At 37.4% G+C, this 20,088-nt stretch overlaps 1 protein-coding gene across 1 annotated transcript in view; it reads right to left on the reverse strand.

Annotated features, from left to right (window-relative positions):
- Positions 1-337: 337 nt before the first annotated feature.
- Positions 338-20,088, reverse strand: part of Ntrk3 (neurotrophic receptor tyrosine kinase 3) — a 357,015-nt gene continuing 337,264 nt past the window's right edge. The window contains exons 17-19 of the mRNA XM_051206601.1: positions 10,036-10,077; positions 5,080-5,238; positions 338-658 (exon numbers count right to left, since the gene is read on the reverse strand). Coding sequence (XP_051062558.1) covers positions 473-658; positions 5,080-5,238; positions 10,036-10,077 — 387 coding nt within the window. The 3' untranslated portion in view covers positions 338-472. The remainder of the gene's footprint in view (positions 659-5,079; positions 5,239-10,035; positions 10,078-20,088) is intronic.

Raw genomic sequence — 20,088 nt, forward strand, 5'->3', positions numbered from 1 at the left:
TGATTGTGCGCCACCATGGCTGCTCCCATCCTCTCTCTCTTTCTCTCTCTCTGCTGGTCAAGACAAAGAGCTCTGAAAAGCCAGAGCTAAAGAAGCATGGGCCACAGCTTAAGTCAAGGGAATTACATTTGTGTTAATAATATTTAAATTTTTTTCACTTGTTAATGTCTTACGGTTTTCTGTATCAGCAGCGTCTCTATGTATTAGAGAACGTAATTCTCTGTAGATATAGATAGATAGATAGTTATATATATAAATATATATATATGTCAAACTGCCTTACAGGGTTTCTTTCTTTTGTTTTTTTTTTTTTTTTTTTAATTCAGTGTTGTATGTGTAGCAGGCACTTGAGTTTATTTGAAGATGTTCATTTCAGTCACAGATGGAAGAAAAGAGTTGAAATGAGGAAGAAGTGGATATGAGCCAGGGAGAGAGGAGGCAACAAAGTATAAATGCTTGACTACCAGTCACACTAGCCGAGAATGTCCAAGTAGATTGGGGTGGCCTTCCCCAAAGCATGGAGGATTTTGTAGATCTCCTTAATATTCAGCCGCTGTTGTGGTTCCCTCTGCCAGCACCCCAGCATGACATCATATACCTCTTTTGGGCAAACTCGGGGTCTCTCCAAGACACGGCCTTGGGTGATGCACTCAATGACCTGAAGGCAATAATAAAGAAGTTATATCCAGAAGTTCATTCAAAGCTTACCCTTGATCCCAGGACTCCTACCTAGCAACAGACATCAGTTATACTCATCAGAGCCACACGCAGAGCCTGACATCTGGGTAGAAGACAGTCCCTGTTTTCTTCTCTGCCTGATCAGATTTGCAGCGCTGATGAGCAGTGCAGGTGGAGCTCACTGATGCTCTTTGTGCTGTACCTGCTGTGCCAGAGCCCATGAACCATGCCCACACAGGTATCCTTCCATTTTATCTCACATTTCTGCAGTCCTGGTTATCATGTGGGCTGAATAAGCAACATTCCTGTCCTACCTTGTTGTAGAGATTGGGCCTGACCACCCTTCCTCTGACACTTAGCACCTGTGATTTTGAAAACCCCTTATTGAGCTCTCTCTGTCTGTTCCCTGCATACCCTTCTCTTCTCAGTTCCTATTTATTTTCATTTGATTGTGAATGTATGTGCTATGCATGTGTGCATGTGTTTGCATGTTCATGTGTATTTGTGTGTGTTTGTATGGGGTCACATGAGAGGGTAATCGGGCATGTATGTGTTTATGCATGCAGTGTGGAAGCCCAAAGTTGTATATTTTTCTTGCTAGGGTACCACTGTTTCTCTTGAGGCAGAGTCTCTCCCTAACCCTGGAACTCACCATTTCCAGCCACTACTTTAGCCAGATATCCCTACCTTCTGCTCAGATTTTCAGGCAGCTGCAACACCTGCTCAACTATGTTGTGTGGGTTCTGTGGATCTGAACTCCAGTGATCATGCCATTACAGCAAGCGTTTCATCCACTGATCCTTCCTTTAGCCACTGGTTCCCAGTTATAGCAAGTTCTTCTCCCAGCCACAGCCTCTGTGCACATCACTCTACTTCTCTTGTTTGTTTCTCAGCAAAGTCTACCCACCTCTCTGCAATGAATCACCTGACTTACTTCTTTTAAGACTTTTTGTAAAGTATTTTACTGATATACATGTTTAAATTTCTACTACAATTACATCTCTCCCTTCCCTTTCCTCACTCCAAAACTCCCATATACCCCTCCCCGATCTCATTCCTCTTCTTTTATTAACTGCTATTATATTAATATATTATACATGCTATTTAGGAATAGGTATATTCCTAAATATAACCTTCTCAGACCATATAACATTATTTGAATATATGTTTTCAGGCCTGACCATTTGACAACCAATCAGTGCTCTTCCCTGGGGAAGGCCACTTAGTTGCCCATAGCTTTTTGTGAGCTGCTGGAGTCACCACTACCTGCATGGCCAGCCTGTTCCAGTCACTTAACCTCTGGGATCTCATCACCCCTGTCTGCAAGACTGGGATCTGGATACACAGAAAGAACAAATGCAACAAGACAAAAGGTACTGTACTGAAAGGATGGCTGCAAGGTGCAGGAGCCCTGGGTATGTTCTTGAAAGTCCAATTCCAAAAGACATTTCCTTTTAAATGCTGGGGATTGATCCCAGGGCCTCAAGAGTAGATAATTTTTGTACTGCTTATCTACACTCTCAGTCCAGATACATTTTAAAAGAATTATTTACTTTCCCATTGGTTTGTATCCATTCTACACAGTACTGTGTTACATAAGGACATTTTAACACAAGTATATTATACTCTAAGTGTATCCCCACTGTAATACCCTATTTCTCCAATGTTTCCTTAATTTTAACACTAGACTTTAGTTTTCTAATTAGAAGCTGCAGTATTAAGCTTCATTCGGGCTCTTATTTGGTTTTGTTTATTCTCTTCATATCACTTTCTGTCCTTCCCCTTGAAGCCACTTTGTACACCTCCGCCACCTCCAGACCATCCTCTCTGCTCTCATTTCTCATGTGTCCTATTGTCCCTCCCTTAGGTTTCCGCCAGTGCCTCGTTTTCTCTTCCCATCACCCCCTTTCTAGTTTCATAACCTAATCCCACTCTCACTGTTAAGTGACACTTACAATCATTGGAAACTAGACTAGAGATCAGCATGGGTGTTTCTCAAAGCATTAAAAGCAGTGGTAACATACTAACATACAACCCAGCTGCCCCGTTCCCAGGTATATACCTAAAGGACTTACTTCCTACCACAGACACACTTGAGCATCTTTGGTTATGGCTGCATTACTCACAACAGCAAGGAAATAAACTCTGTTTTAAAAAACAAGTTTTGTTTAAAGGAAAATTGAGAAAATTATATATGGTTCCCATTGTGACCTGCCATTTGCCTGTGATCAGCATATTGCACACTACATTTGATTAACCCATTATTAGCCAAATGCCATAGTTTATCCACATTTCCTTCGTTTTTAATCTCTTCTCCTTATTCCATTCAAAAGACTACATTGTATCAGTTCATAGCATCCCCTTGGGCCCTTCTGGAAGGCCAGACATTTCTTTACTGAACCTGAAATATGTGTATTTTTCAAAACTTCATCCAATTTTCAAGTTTGTTTTAACCTATATCTAACTTTACTATTGTTTGAATTCAAGCAGGTTACCTCAAACTTCAGTTTCCACATTCGAAGATTGTTTGTTATGATAAAAAAGGAAACAAAAGTTTTCTATAGTCTGGTATCTGAGCAGTATTTGCCTCCTCTTCCCCATTAGCATGCATTTTATTGGGAAAGAAGCCCCTCTCTTCCTTTCTTCCTTTGTCCCTCTCTTCTGCCTGTTCTCCTTTTCTACCACCCCCACCTCCCCATCAGACTCCATCTCTGCTTCCTGTAAAACAGAGCCTGACCTGGAATGGCCTTCACTGTGCCAGCCCCCTCCTGTTCACACTCATCATGGAGTCTGTGATGGCACATTAGGATCATTTCTTGGTCAGCCTGGAAAGTCTCCAGATGATGTGTTTACCATGGTATCTGACCTCTCTCCCATTTTCACCTTTATTCTCTCCACCTTCATGAAGAATGATCTAGTTCAAGCTGCAATAGCTGCTGATTATGCTTAGATCAAAGGCACCCATTGGCATCGTTTCTAAAGCAGCCCCATTCAGGTTTTAAACTTCCACAGTCACCAGTGACTGCCAGTATCTAGCTGCTGCTGTGGATGGAGTAAGAGGAGTAATTGAAGAAGAAAGCCTGCCTTCAAGGTTAGGACCTTACTACAACATCTTCAACCCCATTAGCTGTTCTAGCCATCTTAGGGATCCATGACAAGATTCTGCTAATACCAACAGCACACCCATCTAGGGGCTTTTCTTTCTTTGGCTACTAAATACCATGGAGGTTGTACCCAGACACATGCATGTGTGTATTTACGTGGATATAAGTTCCATACATGTATCTTTATGTGTAAATGTGTGTATTCATCCCACAGGGAAACAGTACCAATTAAAAGAAAACCTAATACAACAAAGAACTTCTATATACACTCTTTCCTTATTCTGTAAGTCTACCACAATTTTTGTTCTACTTTGGAAATCCAGGTGAGTTCCCATTGAGTACCTGCATAGTAAGATATCATAGATATAAAGAAATGCCTTGTTTTGAGGCAAGGTCTCAAGTGATCTAGGCTTTCCTCAAACCAACTTGTATCAAAGGATGGCCTTGGACCCCTGATCCTACCACCCCTATCTCCTGTGTGCAGGGATTAAGGGCAGGTGTTACCATGCCTAATTCAGGTGGCACAGGAGATCAAGGGCTTCATGCATACTTGGCAAGTACTCTATCAACTGAGCCACATGCCCACCCTTACATTTTGGTCTCTCTCCTTGTCTAGTTCTATGAAATACCCAGTCTCTTCCAAGCCGAGCAACCCCCTTTCATTGTCCCAAAGCTCAAGAGGTGGTTTTTTGAAAATTACTGTTACTCCATCAAAGGTACTTAGAAAAGTACCTATTGACAATTGCTATTTGCTGTTGAAATGCATTGTCTACTATTCTAACTCATTGCAAATTAAAAGTATAAAAATATGATAAGTATCTATTATTGTGCTTTAGATGGTTTATTTTATTCTTGGGCACAAATCCGTTAATCATGTGACCTTGGTCTTTTCAGTCAACTCTGGGATCCATGCATCCCTGTACCTGGGGTAGCTCAAACCTTTGGGGACTTCCTTTGGTAGACACACTAAGAAGATGTTTTCACAAGATGACACAATAGAAAAACTCACAGTTGCTCTGTTTTCATTTTCTCTCTTAGTGAATTTGTTTTAATATGTAGCAGAACAAACAGAACCCTGAATTGTGTCTTGACTTAGACTTCTGATTTTATGCTCCACCACAGGTATAACCACTTTCTGTAGTCACAAACTTTCCTCTAAGGTTTGCCTCCTGCTTTTGTCTGCGTCCACCCTGCTCCCTCTATAGCCCACTTATTGGTACACTATCTGCAATCCTTGTTCTGTGATGTCTATCATCAACCTTCCCCCAAACCAGATCCTGACCTGTCCCTTTGTTACCTCTGTGTTGGAGAGCTGGAACCATGGTTGCTTCCCATAGGTAAAGATCTCCCAAAGGATAACTCCAAAGCTCCACACATCACTCTCTGTGGTGAACTTCCGGTACATGATACTTTCAGGAGGCATCCAGCGGATGGGGAGCATGGTGTGTCCTCCCACCTAAAAAGAGTAAAGAGAGTGGCACATTGAGTTACCAAATAGCCAGAATCAACCAGAAGTCTATACCTTTCTTATATAAATGTACCCTCCATGCATTGGATCCTAACATGGCCATGCTTTAGGCAACCTGAATTCATATGTAAATGGATATGCCCACATCAGTGAACATCATACTGAAAGTAGCTATAGGTCATACCCAAGGGAAGAAGGCAGACTTTGTAACACTTGGCATTATAACTAAAAGGTGATCTGAAGTGAGAGAGAAGGAAGAACATGGTACTAGAGTAAAATCTTAAAATCTTCTTTAAAGAAAACTCCAGTAGGAATCCAAGAGAATCATGGTGTGAGCCTCCAGGCATCCGAGTGGCAACAGGCATTGATTTAGATCCGGGTATCATGTGAACAGAATGGAGACTTCCAGAAACCCCTAAGTCCATGTTTTAATAAGAAATTTGATGGGAAAAAAGAATAATTTTCAAAACGCTTAGTAAGATATACCACAGAGGATATGGTCCTTAAAATTAGCCTCAAGAGACACTGTCTATTTGTGTGTTTACCCATGAGAGTCAAGGGTAAGAGAAAGTGACTGAGAAGAGCAAAATATTTGCCATATGATGTAGGGGGAAATTCTGCATAAATATTTACTGTCCAGTGAGTGAGAGATATTAGCATACATGAAAGTTTACAACATGTTTTGAAACTCAGGTATGAACTATATCATAAGCAGAACATCAGAAGTTAGATCATTCAGTTAATAAGTGAAATGTGTTATGGAAGTGCTTGCTGTTGGCTTAAAAGGAGTTCTTTTATGTGTCCCAATAATTGTTAACAGAGATATCTTTCCCTGATGTACCAGTTGGATGGACATCAACAATGAGCGTTGGAAGGCAGATGGCTAATAGTTGAAAACTTTATATCTAAAAGGATAGATTGTATATGTCTTATCCACTGGAAACATCTTAGAAGAAACTAATTTTCAGGATTTGTGGAAAAGTCACCTGTACCCTGGGACTTCTGAAACCAGCCTAGCTTTGTAGCAGCAATAAAAACAATGCAAGATGTTCCCACCTGAGAAGCAAAGACTAGGACTCTTCACTACACAAAGGCTTTCAAAGAAAACAAAGCAAAATCAAAATCACCAGGAATTGATAAAGGATGATTCTAGAATAACAGAAAAAAATGTATGATATGTAATGACTTGAATTCAACAACAATAGAGTAAATAGACCACAACAATGCAATTTAAATCTAAATAATGCTTGCTAATTTGGTGGCTAAAGGTAATAAAATAACTAATAAAGGTTTCTTATAAAATAGAAACATAGAGTAAATAATATTACCAATAATATTAACAGTACAAATGCTGCTACTGCTCACCTAATTATGGGGAATGGAATTTCCACATAATTTTAACCTTAAGTGCAGAGAACAGTAGATACAGAAATAATTAAAAGCCCAATAAAGACTTTATCATTAGGAGAGGAGAGAAAAGCACTTATAGATACTAATCAATTATTGATCATAACAATTTACACTTAAATATGCTTAAGAGAAACTTAAAGTAGCTTCTACAAGAATAAAAAAAAATTGCTACATACAGCTTCTAACCAGGTACAGAAACACAACATCAAAATTTGTCAACTTGCAAAAAACACCACAAAAGGGGAGAGTAGTAACAATGAACAAAAATTACAAAATGGAAGTGAAGTCTAAAACTCTTAGACACTAAGTGTAAGTGGATTATTACTACCTCTAATACGGGAGAAAAATTTTAGGTTAAAAATCAAGGTTCACATTATCTAGAAAAGCTGTATTTAAAATAAAATTACAGAAAGTATTGAACATAAAACAATGAAAGTACATGCAGTAAAAGTGAAATATAATCACATATACATATACCCAGGCAGGCAGGTATATTCATATAGATGAATATGTAGATATATATGGCCAATTATATTTCCTTTTTTTAGACATTTTGTATTCTTTCTTGTATGAAGTTAAAAAGCCCTGTATGTTAGCAATTTAATATTTAAAAAGCTTATGTCATGTTTATTGCAAATGGAATGTTATAAAGTTGGAAAAAATCCATCATTATGATAATTATGAACATGTGTACTCAAGTGCTACAATAGCATCTTGTGAAATATACAGAGATTTTACATATATAAAAAACAAAATATTAAAAATTTTAAAAATTGAGGAAGCCACCCCAATGGAAAGCTAATATCCACTAAAATCAAATCTTTTATTTACAAACTTTAATCACATATTAAACCTCAAAGGACATCTGAAATTTCAAAGAAAAAATAAGTACACAATAAGAACAAGAAACGTTTCTCATACCAAATAAAGCAAACTATAAATAACAACAAAGGAATAATCTATTAAATGTTTCATTGGGAGCAATTAAAATACTATTTGGTGAAAATAACATTTAAAACTATTTCTATAGTTTGAACTAAAGTCTTATTCATTGAATCCTATGGAATATAGCTGAAGTAATCTTTAGAAAAACACATAGAATTTAATTAGTTTTAGAATGATTAAAGTATAACTGGACTAAGAAAGGATTCAATTTTAAAAGGCAGTAAAACCCTAAATAAAATACAAAGAGAACAATAAGGAATAAATAATAAAGACAAAATTTAAAACAAAACTGATTTGGTATAAATCAAAACAATTCCCAAACAAACGAAGATGAAAAGACACAACTCTTACTTGATCTACATAATGAATTGCTTGTCTTCCAAAGTTATTAAAACTGTTTGGCAAGGTTAATAAGCAATGTAGAAGAGAAAACTGTAAAATGCTAAATTTGGAAATCATTAATTTGTAAAATGAAAGTTCAACAATTGATTTACTGGAAAGTACTAATGAAAATCTGAAAACTGTTGACAATTTGAGAGAAAAATATTAAAATTATAGCAAATAAAATACACATAGGATGAAAATGAAAAGGTGGTCTTGTTTGTGATTTCTGCTATTTTCTGATGAGTGTTTTTTAAAGTACAAAGCATAGACACTGTCTCAAACCATTCTCTGTGTCTTTAAACTTCTCTAAAACAGGATTGATCTAAGAACACAGAGCTTCAAATATATAAATACAAATAATGAGAACTGATAAAGTCATCTCTGTTGTAAATAACCTATTGTATCATATTCAAAAAGGTATCACAAGAATAACAGCCTTAGGAAATCTACTGGCCCATTGCCTAATTAAAAAGTAAATAAAGAAAAAAATTCTTTCAAAAGACACTAAAATTTTCTAGTGCTGTTTTCAGGTTGAAATACCTAATCTATGAGTAAGGAAGAAAACTTAACTTCTTTATTTACAAGTTAAATATCACAATGCCTGAAAAACCTTAGAAGCACAAAAGGGACATTCTTTCCTTGATTTTGTGAAACTGTCCAGGAAATCCGAGGCAATGTAACAAAGTAATTATTTTGTTAAATGGATAAAGCATCAAAATGATTTCTAAATACATTTCTCTCTGTGCCTTGATTAGTCTCCTTAAGCAGCCAATGGTACATAACACAGAAACTAACAACTGGTCAGCCTTCACAGGATAAGTGCCTGTAAGAACTCAGCCACAAATGGTACATCTGTACCACACCCCTTCCTCAAGGCTCAGGGACCACAAAGAAGAGGGAGAGGAAAGATTGTAAAGAACCGGAGGACAGGGACAACCAGAGAAAAATAATTCCTTTTGGACATGACTGGAACGGTGCCCTCAAAAACTCACAGCCGCTGTGGTTGCCTGCACAAGCCCAAGTATCAGCATCAGAGCATGGAGGGGGAGGAAGTCATGAGCCCCCGCCCCTGACTGAGGTGTTTGGAGATTGTATGGTTTGAGGGGAAGAGACAGTCTTCTCCAAAGGTAGGTCAACCACACTCCAGTGGATGGACACAGCCAGAATGAAGTAAACTCAAAATGGGTTATAACATTTTAAAAAGGAGGGCAGACAGTTTGGGGATGAGGGAGCTGTGGCAGGACTGGGAGGAGTTACAGGGAAGAGTCAGGCATAAATATGACCATAACACATGATATGAAGAGTTCTCGATGAATGAATAAAGAATCTATTTTAAAAAATAAATATATAGTAAAATGTTGAAACAGGGGAATCAAAATTGTCTTTTGTCTGGGAATAGTGTGTTATTCAAAACAATTAACTAAAAAAAAAAAACTGAAACTATTATAGTTCAGTAAGATACCAATATAGAAACACAATAGCCGAACTACACTAACAATAGCATAATAACTCAAAACAGAATTGAACATAAAAGTGTATAATATCAACCAAGTGCTTAAAAACCTGAGACATTACCCGGGTTAAGATGTATAGGTCTATCAGATAAAAGAACACAAAAGAGAATCCATATAAATGGAAAGTTATATCACTTTCTTGAATAAGGTTTGATGGTATAAGTCTCTCATTCATCCTTCAAATACAATTTAAAAATTGAGTTCTATATAAATTAAAAAAAAACAACAGAATGTGTTTTGGAAACTGGCAAAATGAATTCAAACTTTATCCAGAATACTGATTGCTTCATTAAAGACTTGATGAACTAGAACAATGATGGGTATTTGTTTTATCAGATAGCAAAACATTTTATTGCACTATGTAATGAACACCCTGTGTTTAGCATAGGGATAGACAATATATTAGTGTGACAAAATAGAAAGGCTGGAACCATGTACAAATACTAGAGTTTAATATATGAAATGATGGGTTAGTAATTAAAGTGTTGGGACAATGAACTATTCATTTAAAAAAATACACTTAGATACCTACCTCACACCATATACAAAAATCATTTCCAGATGGATTAAAGAGCTAAACATAAAAAACAAAACAATAAGATATTAGAAGAAAACTTACAAAGGTATTTGTATAACCTCAGGAGTAGAAGACCTTCCTACATGACATACACTTAAAAAAATCATAAAGGATATAATTTATAGACACAATTTTGTAAAATTAAATAGCAAAGACAAAATTCATAATTAAAAGACAAATGACAGGAATATCTGCAACATATGCAACAGACAAATTATTATAATAATTATTATTATTAATATTTTTTGTAAAATGATCTAGCTAAGCAGCCCCATCCAGACTGGCCTGGAAGTCTCCATGTAAGCCAGGCTAGCCTTAAGCTGGCAGAAGTCCTTCTGCTACTGCCTCTCCAGTGCTGGGACAAACAAAGAATTAAAACCAAATGAATCATGGTATTCCTTCACATCAGTTAGGTAAGCAAACCAACAGACAGATGAGGAAAGACTAAGAGCAGACAAGCCACAAAATAGCTACAAATGGCCACAGACAAATGAAGAGGTGCCAAGTAAAAGAGCATAGACATGTATTTCAATGACACTTGATAAAAAGGGAAAGGTTGCTATCTGATGCAGGAGAAGGTGTGAGACCCGATGCTCTGATGTCAATGGTGAGACTGGAATCTGCCTCTGAGGGCACAGTCTTTGCTTTATCCACCCATACTGACTACAAGAGCCCTAGAATCCACTGATTTCACTGCCCACCCAGGTGATAGAAAACTATTGTCTTGTGTCTTGGCAAAATTATTTGGTTCAAAACCATTTTTTTATTGTTGTTTCTAAAGGCATAAATACGATGATTAAAATAGAATGTAAAAGTGATATGTGTGCTGATATGTAAGTTTGCCCAGGACAATGAATGTAATAAATGAAAATGAAACTCATTAATAAACATACTTTGTTATTTTCATTCATGTAAAAATGGAAAAATGTAACATCAGCAATTATATAGTAATAGTGTGTGAGTTTGTGAATGATACAAAAGGGTCCAGAAAGCAACCAAACCAGTAGTTTTCTTTAGAAATGAAAGTAAGATTTTACTTCCAGATTTTATTATATGTATTTCTATACTATTTGAAATTTTACAATGATCGGGTACCACACTTTAAAATTCCAACATAAAATTAAAAACAAACATTTGAATATACAGACAGAAACCAGCAGATATTAAGTACACATAAAAATATCAGTTTTGTAAAACAAATATGTTTGTGATAGAATATGCTAGAATGGTTTGCCCCCTCTGGTTTTTTGCCTGAAAACAGAAATCTGTGATGTACTAATACATCAACTCTGGGTGTATAATTTTAAATAATGGAACCCTCCATTTGATGCTAGTATGTGTCTCAGTTGGTGGGTATTTTGTTTACAACACAGAGAAAGTTTTAAGTTGAAATCTCTGTGTTCAGAAAACAAGAAATTCAAGAGTGCTGGGTGCAAACTGAGATGAGTCTAAGTGTTTGAACAGACACTGTCAGAACATTAACTGGTCACAGGGGCCCCCTTTGAAAGACCCTTATTGAATAGCAGCACCAATGTGGGTGAGATTTATACTATAGTCTTCCAGGAATAAGGTCTCTAACATGGCAAAGCAAGCAAACCATGGAAATCAAGAAACACTAAATTTTGGTGTGATTTTTGATTTTTTTTTTTAATGATCTTAAGTTTCTTAAGCTTCAACACATGCATTAAACAATAAGGTTGCCTCAAAATCATGGACACAAAAACCTTCTGGGTATTAGTAAGAGCAGATATGTACACACGCAATACAATAATTTTTCACTGTATACATCTTCACATACTCCTGGACAACATAATAAATCTAACTTCCTACAATTACTTTATTGCCCATAAGAACCCATATGAATTTCCTTGCATAACTGGGAAAAGTAGTGATCTAATAACTCATAATTATAAACACTGATGACAAATATCTCCGCTCTAAAACTTACCTAGACATAAGCTATCAGGAAGCCATAGTCTCAAGTATAAGAACAATACTTATTAATGAATAATGATGTCACATATTCTTTTATTTCATCCTTTCTCCATTCCTGTGCAGCAGATACCCCTATTGTGCCCACCTCTCAGAAAAAAAAAAATAGGAAGATGTGTCCAAGCTTTGCATGAGTAATATCAGCTTGTGATCAGAGCTCTCTAATGAATCTCTTAAGGATCTTGAGGCTTACCTTGAAAAGGGGCAACATAAACTAATAAGATCTAGGAAAGATACTGAAGAATGATGCTAGAAAAGTCTAGGAAAATAAAACTTGGAATTAATTGCTCTAGGAAAAGAGGCCTCTGTCTGCTTTAGGACATCTTCTACTGCTCCATCACTGCCTTCCTCTGTCCTCTCTCATACACCCTCATGACCAATAAAGTTGGGAATTAGGAAACCTAGAAGGAAGAATTGCTCAAGAGAGGCTTTGCTCACTGGGTTTAGATGCCAGTATATAGAAATTAGGTGGTCATAGGATTCTAAGACATGTTCTTTTGTTTCTGTCACTGAACCTGTGCAGGATTCATCAGGGTCTTTGCTTCTTAGACCATCATGTATGTTGACTTAAGAATATGAAACTTCTTTATTAAGTCTATTTTCTCATTAAAGCCATCTTTCTAGACATATGAGGATCAATATGAAGCAGCATGAGTCACACTATCTCCAAAAAATTCTCTTTAAAATCAGAGACCATTAGGAATTTGAAGGATTCCACACTTGTAGTAATGATACCAGGTAGGTGAAACACTGAAGCTTCAGATATCTACCCCAAAGTCATTTGTCAGCTGGGGGGGCTAAAGGAAAAGTCATCAGCTGTTCCCAAGCCTATACAAAGCAAGAAAATCTCCTCTAGGCCTTCTGTCCAAGCAGCTTCATGGTGACCCTTGACCACTTGACCCATTACCCACTAAAACTGGGCTAAAGGCTCTCACCATGCTATTCTCACATCAGTAAGACTGTGCATAAAAGTACAAGACACCCAGATAAATTTATATTTAAAACAACTAAGTTATAGCCATGAATACTACACTGGACACATGAGTAACTAAGAATGTGGGTTTTGTCTGAAGTTCCACTGTAACAAGGTATCTTGTGTTTTTATTTTCTAAAGCTTACCACTCAAGATTCTAGATCTACATGGGAATATCAATTTTACCCCACATCCCCTTTCCTTTTTCCTCCTTCTGTCTGTCTCTCCCTTGCTCTAAAGGATGTGAATGAGTTCATTGTCCTGTGTACCACAAAGTTCCTGTTCTGTTCTCCAGTGCTCTCCCAGTGCGTTCTACCTGTTTCTCACAGACAGTAAGTGTGTCCCAGAGCAGAAAGACCTCATAGCTAAGGTTTTACTCTATGAACAGAACTCTGTTTTCTTCTATTTACAGATCCTTGGGAAATTATTTGTTTTTCAAAGCTTCAGACTTCTTACTAAAAATAGGCCTCATAACTTCAATGACCTCTTAGGAGTGTCTGCCATACTTGTTAAAATGCAGAAACCTGAGATTTTCCCCAAATACAATGAATTAGACAATGCTCATTGAACTGTGTCTTTTCTCCTACAATTGTGAGTAAAGACTTACAATACGCATGATGCTCATACATAGCCATATCATAAGTACCACATACTAATGGGTTTTACCATTGGAGTTCCTCTTTCTATATAGTCTATAGCTGCATTCATTCTGCAGGGGCCAAGTGTTGAGTAGCTTCAAAATAAACAATCTTAACTCTGAGAAGCACTAAATTAGACTCAAAGGCAGACTGGAAGCTACACTTGTTTAAGTAACAGAGATGAAACAATGGTTCTTTTCTAATTTGTTGAAATATTGCCAAAAGACCATTATTTCCTTGGCATCTAATACCACTCAGTGTTTTATGTACACGTGTGCATGCATGTGTGTGTGCATGTGTGCAAGAGTGAGAATGCTCCTTTAAAGTTTGATTAATTTAGCAATGTTTCTTGGTATTCGACCTATATATGGCTACCTTTGCTCTCATCTTCGTCTTGGGTCATTTTAGCCACCACATTTCCCATATTCTAGATTAGTTCATTATATTCGCATGGGTCACGTCACATGCTCCTAGATCTTCTACATACCTAAAACCTCACTGTTACTGACCATGTACAGTCAGTGGATTCTGTCTAATCACCCATTACAAAGTCCCCATTCACCTAATGATTTTAGCAGCTGTCTATGGTCATTGCCCAAATCCATTATTTCATTAGTGGTTCAAAAGAATGACATTCTAATTATAGTATTCCTCCTGAATATATTAGAAAAAAATCTATAAATAAAAAAAAAAAAAACTACCCTTCATCTGCCATGTGATGGTACTAATTAAAGCTTATGAGTCAGACAAGATGGCTGCTTGACTATTTCCTGTTATTTAATAGTTTTTAGAATAGTGAGTTCATCCCCTAGCATTATGGCTTAAATGTGGTTTGACACATAGTTTTAAGTATTAGAACACTTGGTCCCCAGCTTATGGTGCTCTTTTGGAAGGTAGAAAAGAATCTTTACTGAAGGAATGCATCTCCGGAGGTATGTCATGAGATTTTATACTCCATTCTACTTCCTGTACACTCTCTGCTTCCTGTTGCTAACACACTCTGATCAGGTGCCTAGTGTACCCGCTACCACCATGCCTTCCCCTCAGTTATGGGCTATACCCCTCAAACTATGAGTCACATAAGCGCTTCCTCTCTTAAATCACAGCTTGCTGGTTACTGGTCATAGCAACAACAAAAGCAGAGACCAGCATTCTTCAAGGGTCAGCTGTGAGAGCTTTGTTTTGCTTCTGAGAAATGTTTCCAGGACTTGTTCTCTTTTTAAACACACACTTGCAGCGCTTCGGTCTGCTGCAGCGACTATTTTTGATGCCTCATTTCCTTCCATCTTTGGCCAATGGAAACCTCTTAAAGCTGTGCCTCTCTCGTCTCATATAACCCCAGTAGTCTTTGATAGCACCTTCACTTTCTGACATGAAAGAAATATTCTAGGCTCCTCTCGTATATTTCATGTCAGAGCCTTTGAAGCTGGTGTTTCTCCAAGGATCTCTGCATCTTTTTGATGCACAATGGAATTTGGGAACCATAATATGGATCCTTGTGAATGCTCAGTGCTACTAGGGTGGTCATCACTTCTGAGTCTTTATACTGGGAAATTTAAAGCTAGAAAATCATTTTTTGAAAGGGAAAATACTTCATGAATTCACGATTTTGCTTTATCTACGCTTAAATTTAGGATTGCTTAATTTCTTTATATTCCGGTTATCCTCTTATGCTAAAAAAAAAAAAAAAATCTTTATTTCTAGAATTTTAATAATATATTTATTTTTCTTAACATATTAGTTTCACTTCTTAGTCATGCTAAAAATGTGCACTTAGTTTCAACATCAAACCACCTACACTGCTTTCAATTTTTAGCCTTGAAGATACCCTGACTAGAGAAGACCTGAAAGTATACTTCATCTTAGCCCCTTCAAGGTTACTACACCAATAGACTTCCTCTTTCATTTTATTTATTTATTTATTTTAGTTTTAGAAATATTTTTTATTTTTTCATCTTGCAACTTACTTAATGTCACTTGTTGATCTTGTTTAAAAAACATGGAAACACATTTCCAATCATAAAGCAAGATCCTTTTACATAAATTACAGCTCCATTCTTACTCTAGGCCACTAGGCAACCCTACTCTCAACCTCCTATGTTGTAGCACAATTTTGGTTTGATCTGGTTTATTCTATCCCCATACCCATTTTTATTTATTTATTTATTTTTAACATAGGCATAGAGCTATTCAAATTTTTCTGCTCTGTGCTTTGTTTTCTTACCAGGAGTCTACTCTCTCCGTGTGCATTTGTACCAGACTCCACTATGTATGCCAGGTTGCTTACTCTGTCCAGTCAACCCCAGTTGACAGAAAAGCCATCCCTTAGAAAAACGGATTTCTTCCCCTGCAAAGCAGGAAACATCATGAACCTTGCCTACTGAAGTGATTGCACACCTGAGTCTGCAAAGCTTGGAGATGCATAAAGTCCTCAAAGTAGGTCCTCAGTGAGCATTGTTGTGAGGTACTTGGCAGATCCTCAACTCTTGTTTTGTTTCGTTGTTTTTTGTTTGTTTGCTTGCTTTTTTGTTTTTGTTTTTGGTTTTTTTTCAAACAGGGTTTCTCTGTGTCACTTTGGAGCTATCCTAGAACTCACTCTATAGACCAGGCTGGCCTTGAACTCACAGAGATCTGCCTGACTCTGTCTCCCGGGTGCTGAGATTAAAGGCATGTGCCACCACTGCCTGGCAATCTTCAACTCTTATATGTACCTTTTCTAAACTTGAATTTAGAACTCCCAGTGGTTCTGCTTCTATCAGCTACTGGATGAAGGCTCTACAATAGCATATAAGGTAGTTATCGGTCTCATTATAGGGGAAGGGCATTTAAGGTAGCCTCTCCACCATTGCTTAGATTGTTAGTTGGGGTCATCCTTGTGGCTCTCTGAACATTTCCCTGGTGCCAGATTTCTCTTTAGACCTATAATGGCTCCTCTATTATGGTATCTCTTTTCTTGATCTCCTCTATTCTTCCCCTGACTTCCAGTGGTCTAGCAATGTCTTTGGTGATTAGAACACAATTCCTGCACTCTGAGTCTCCAATTCCAAAACATAAATAAATAAATAAATAAATCACAAAAATAAAAGCCTGAAGAGGGAACAAACCTAAAATGGCATCATGTGAGAAAAATAAAATAAAATAATCCTTTATAATGGACCCATATACAGCCCAGGCAAATAGTTCAAAGACTTGAGTCACATGTCAGCATAAAAATTCCATTTCTTCACATATATTGATTTTGCTGTGATCCTGGTTTTGAATTTAAAAAAAATGGTAAAACTGATCCTGAATCATCCTCTGTATTAACAATAAATAAGTTCACTGATAATATGGTGATCAGTAAATAGAGAAGATACATTTCCATTCATAGTTATTTTATCTTCTATAGTCATCAAAAGCTGATATATAGAGATATTATTTTGATCTATTGCCTGTTTCTGAACATTGCTAATAATTGCAGAAATACTCATTCCACAAAAATCTCTTAACATTTAGAAACTTATGGTCACTGGACATTAAAAATTAAATTTAAATCTTCATACACATTTTCTGTCACAGTAAACCATGATAGAGTTGCCTATAAAGGGCTTTCAAGCATAAAAATAAATTATATAAAGATAAAATTCAGTGTGGTAACTGGAATGAAAATATAAATTCAAAAGGGAGAAGGAGCCATGTAAAAATGGCTGTTTAAGAACTTGTTCATGTGTTAAATAGATGATGTACCAAATTGCTCTGGTATTTAAACTTCATTAGATGCATTAAAGGAATGATGTATTTTTTAATGTCAATGTTTACAATATTCTGGACATGATGGCAGCACTTGCAACTTTTTAAAAGGTTGCAAGCAACTATGTACAAGTTTACCCAGTGATAACTTTATATATGTAAGGGGCATGCATGATTTTCTAAAATTATTATGGGATCATAAAAATGTGGAGTGCTCAGGGCTGGAACCTTTCCATGCAGAAGCAAAAGGTCCTCTCTCTCTTGTCTTTCCTCAGGACTTCACCCATTCCCAAAAGATTGTGAACGGAGAGAAGAGTAGCATGCTAACCAGTATAGGTGTCTGCTTAAGACCTAAGGACCCTTCTTTCATTCTAGCCCTTAGTCCTTCATGTCAGCTGTATCCCTGAAAGCCTGAAGTACATAGAGCAGACAGGCAGATGGTGCTGAGTGTGGAGCGGCTGCAGGTGACCCAGCCCAGGGAAATCTCAGACCTCCTAAGTCTTCCCTCACAGCTTTCACATGTTCTCTGAACAGGGGGTTGTGTTTGTGCATTTCCAGTGGAGGGCTCCCAATTTGCTGTAGTTAGAGGGAGCCCATTGTCCTAGGTCAAAGAGAAACTCAGCTAGGCTTTAGAAGGTCCTTGTGCCTCTCTGTCTATTACAGGGACAATGAGGCATCAAAGCAAGAAGGTGCCTTCTTCTCACCCAAACATTCAAAACATCTACCCTCATAGAACTCTGACTAGATAGAAAGAGGCACAATTACCCACATTCCAAACAGATAGTACAAGATCCAGCAAAGAAGAGTAAACACATATTTTCAGGGCAGAGTAGTTTGGAAACAATAACTTCCTTTGTGTGGAAGGAATACCAGCCAAACGAGACTTCTGGAAGGAGATAATAAGGTAACCTACCTTCTTTGAGGAGTCAGCTACAAAGAATTGTTAAAACTTTGAAATGCATGTTCATGACCAAATGGTTTAATCATCTAGAGGCTGCCACTCATGGTAGGTACCATTTTTTTTTTAAATTAAGTTTTAGTGTTTCTTAATTGCATGTCTTAGCACAGAGAAAAATGGCCATGTTCATTTAAGAAACTAATAGAACATCAACCTATACCTCCTCCATACCTGAGAAGTATGCTTAACACTTAATGCATGCTCTGCCATGTCTCAAAGTTATATCAGTCAGGGGTGGCTATTGAGTTGAACGTGACACTAGCTATTGTCCTAGTAGCCACTATTATAGTCATTAAAATTAGTTCATCCTTAGTCTAGAGTTTGGGGTTTTCAAACACAGAGTATGCACACTAGTTTTGGTTACACAGAGAATGCCATATGTACACACACTAACATATCAGGAGGAAGGATGTCTATGTAAATGTGTAAATCAAACAGTGTGTGTGCGCTCTGTGGGGACAGTAGCAGATGCTGACACAGACATAGTCCTTATGGACATGCTATAGTCATCTGAGGTTCATGAATATCCCCTTAAGGCATTTCTTGAATTAAAAGACCCGATATCTAAAAGAAAGTTCCAAAAATTTTTTTCTACTTTTTTTCCTCCTCAAGACAGCAGAAATAAATATAGTTGTGAAGCTTGGACTATCAGAGGGGCTACTAGCAGTAGGACCGTGATACAAACCTGGTACATGACTTGCTGGGGCCCATTCCCTATGGTGGGATACCATGTTCAGCTTTAATGCATGGGAGAGGGGCTTGGCCCTGCCCCAACTTAATGTGTCAGGCTTTGTTGACTCCTCATGGGAGCCCTTACCCATGAGGAGGAGTAGAAAGGGGGTAGGCTAGTGGAGAAGGTGACGGTGGGAGGAGGGATGGAAGAGATGGAAGAAGTTGGGATGTAAAATAAAACTTAATATATATATATATATATATATATATATATATATATATATATATATATATATGACAGCAGAAATAAATAAATGCTTTTACTCTAAGGCAATTGATTAGCTTTGGGGATGACTTCAAAACCTTTCAGAACCCTAGAATCCTTTCAAGAATGGATGATACTCATTGCCGGGAATGTTATTTATTTCAGCTACTGAGCTCCTTAGTGCTCCCTGCTGATAAATATGGCGGATTTTCAGGGCCTGAGCAACATTAATTTGCCATTCTGAAACTGTCCCAGCTCCTACCTTTACTCCTTTCTGTACCCCTCTTATCTCAGGCTTCTACCCATGCTGTGTGTGTGTGTGTGTGTGTGTGTGTGTGTGTGTGTGTGTTTTAAACAGCTGTTTGGCCTTCTTCCCAGTCCATTCGTTCATCTGACCATTTACTAATGCATTAATTCATTCACTAGGTATGAGCCTGAAGTGACCTAGGACCATGAAGAGATCTTGGAAAACAGGGACTGTCCCCTTTAAAAAGAGTTGATCCTTGCTCCCCAAATTGAATCCCTACCAAGAGATTGTAACTGCTACAAAAGGAGGCAGTCTGTACAATGGAGGAATACCCAAAGGCACAGCCAAAGATGGTTGTTAATATTGTTCTTTTAATCTCAGTGGGGATTCTCTAGTCCCCAGTTCATGTGTAACTTACTTCTTCCTCTGTGGGAGCCCTTGGGATCTGTAACTGTTCCATTATATCCAGGACCTCAGGAATTTGGCAACTTTCAGTCTTGGTCAAAGCTCTTGCTTTCAAGTTCCCCATCTCAG

This window comes from Phodopus roborovskii, unplaced genomic scaffold (genome assembly GCF_943737965.1).
Source record: "Phodopus roborovskii unplaced genomic scaffold, PHOROB, whole genome shotgun sequence".
Classification (NCBI taxonomy): domain Eukaryota; kingdom Metazoa; phylum Chordata; class Mammalia; order Rodentia; family Cricetidae; genus Phodopus; species Phodopus roborovskii.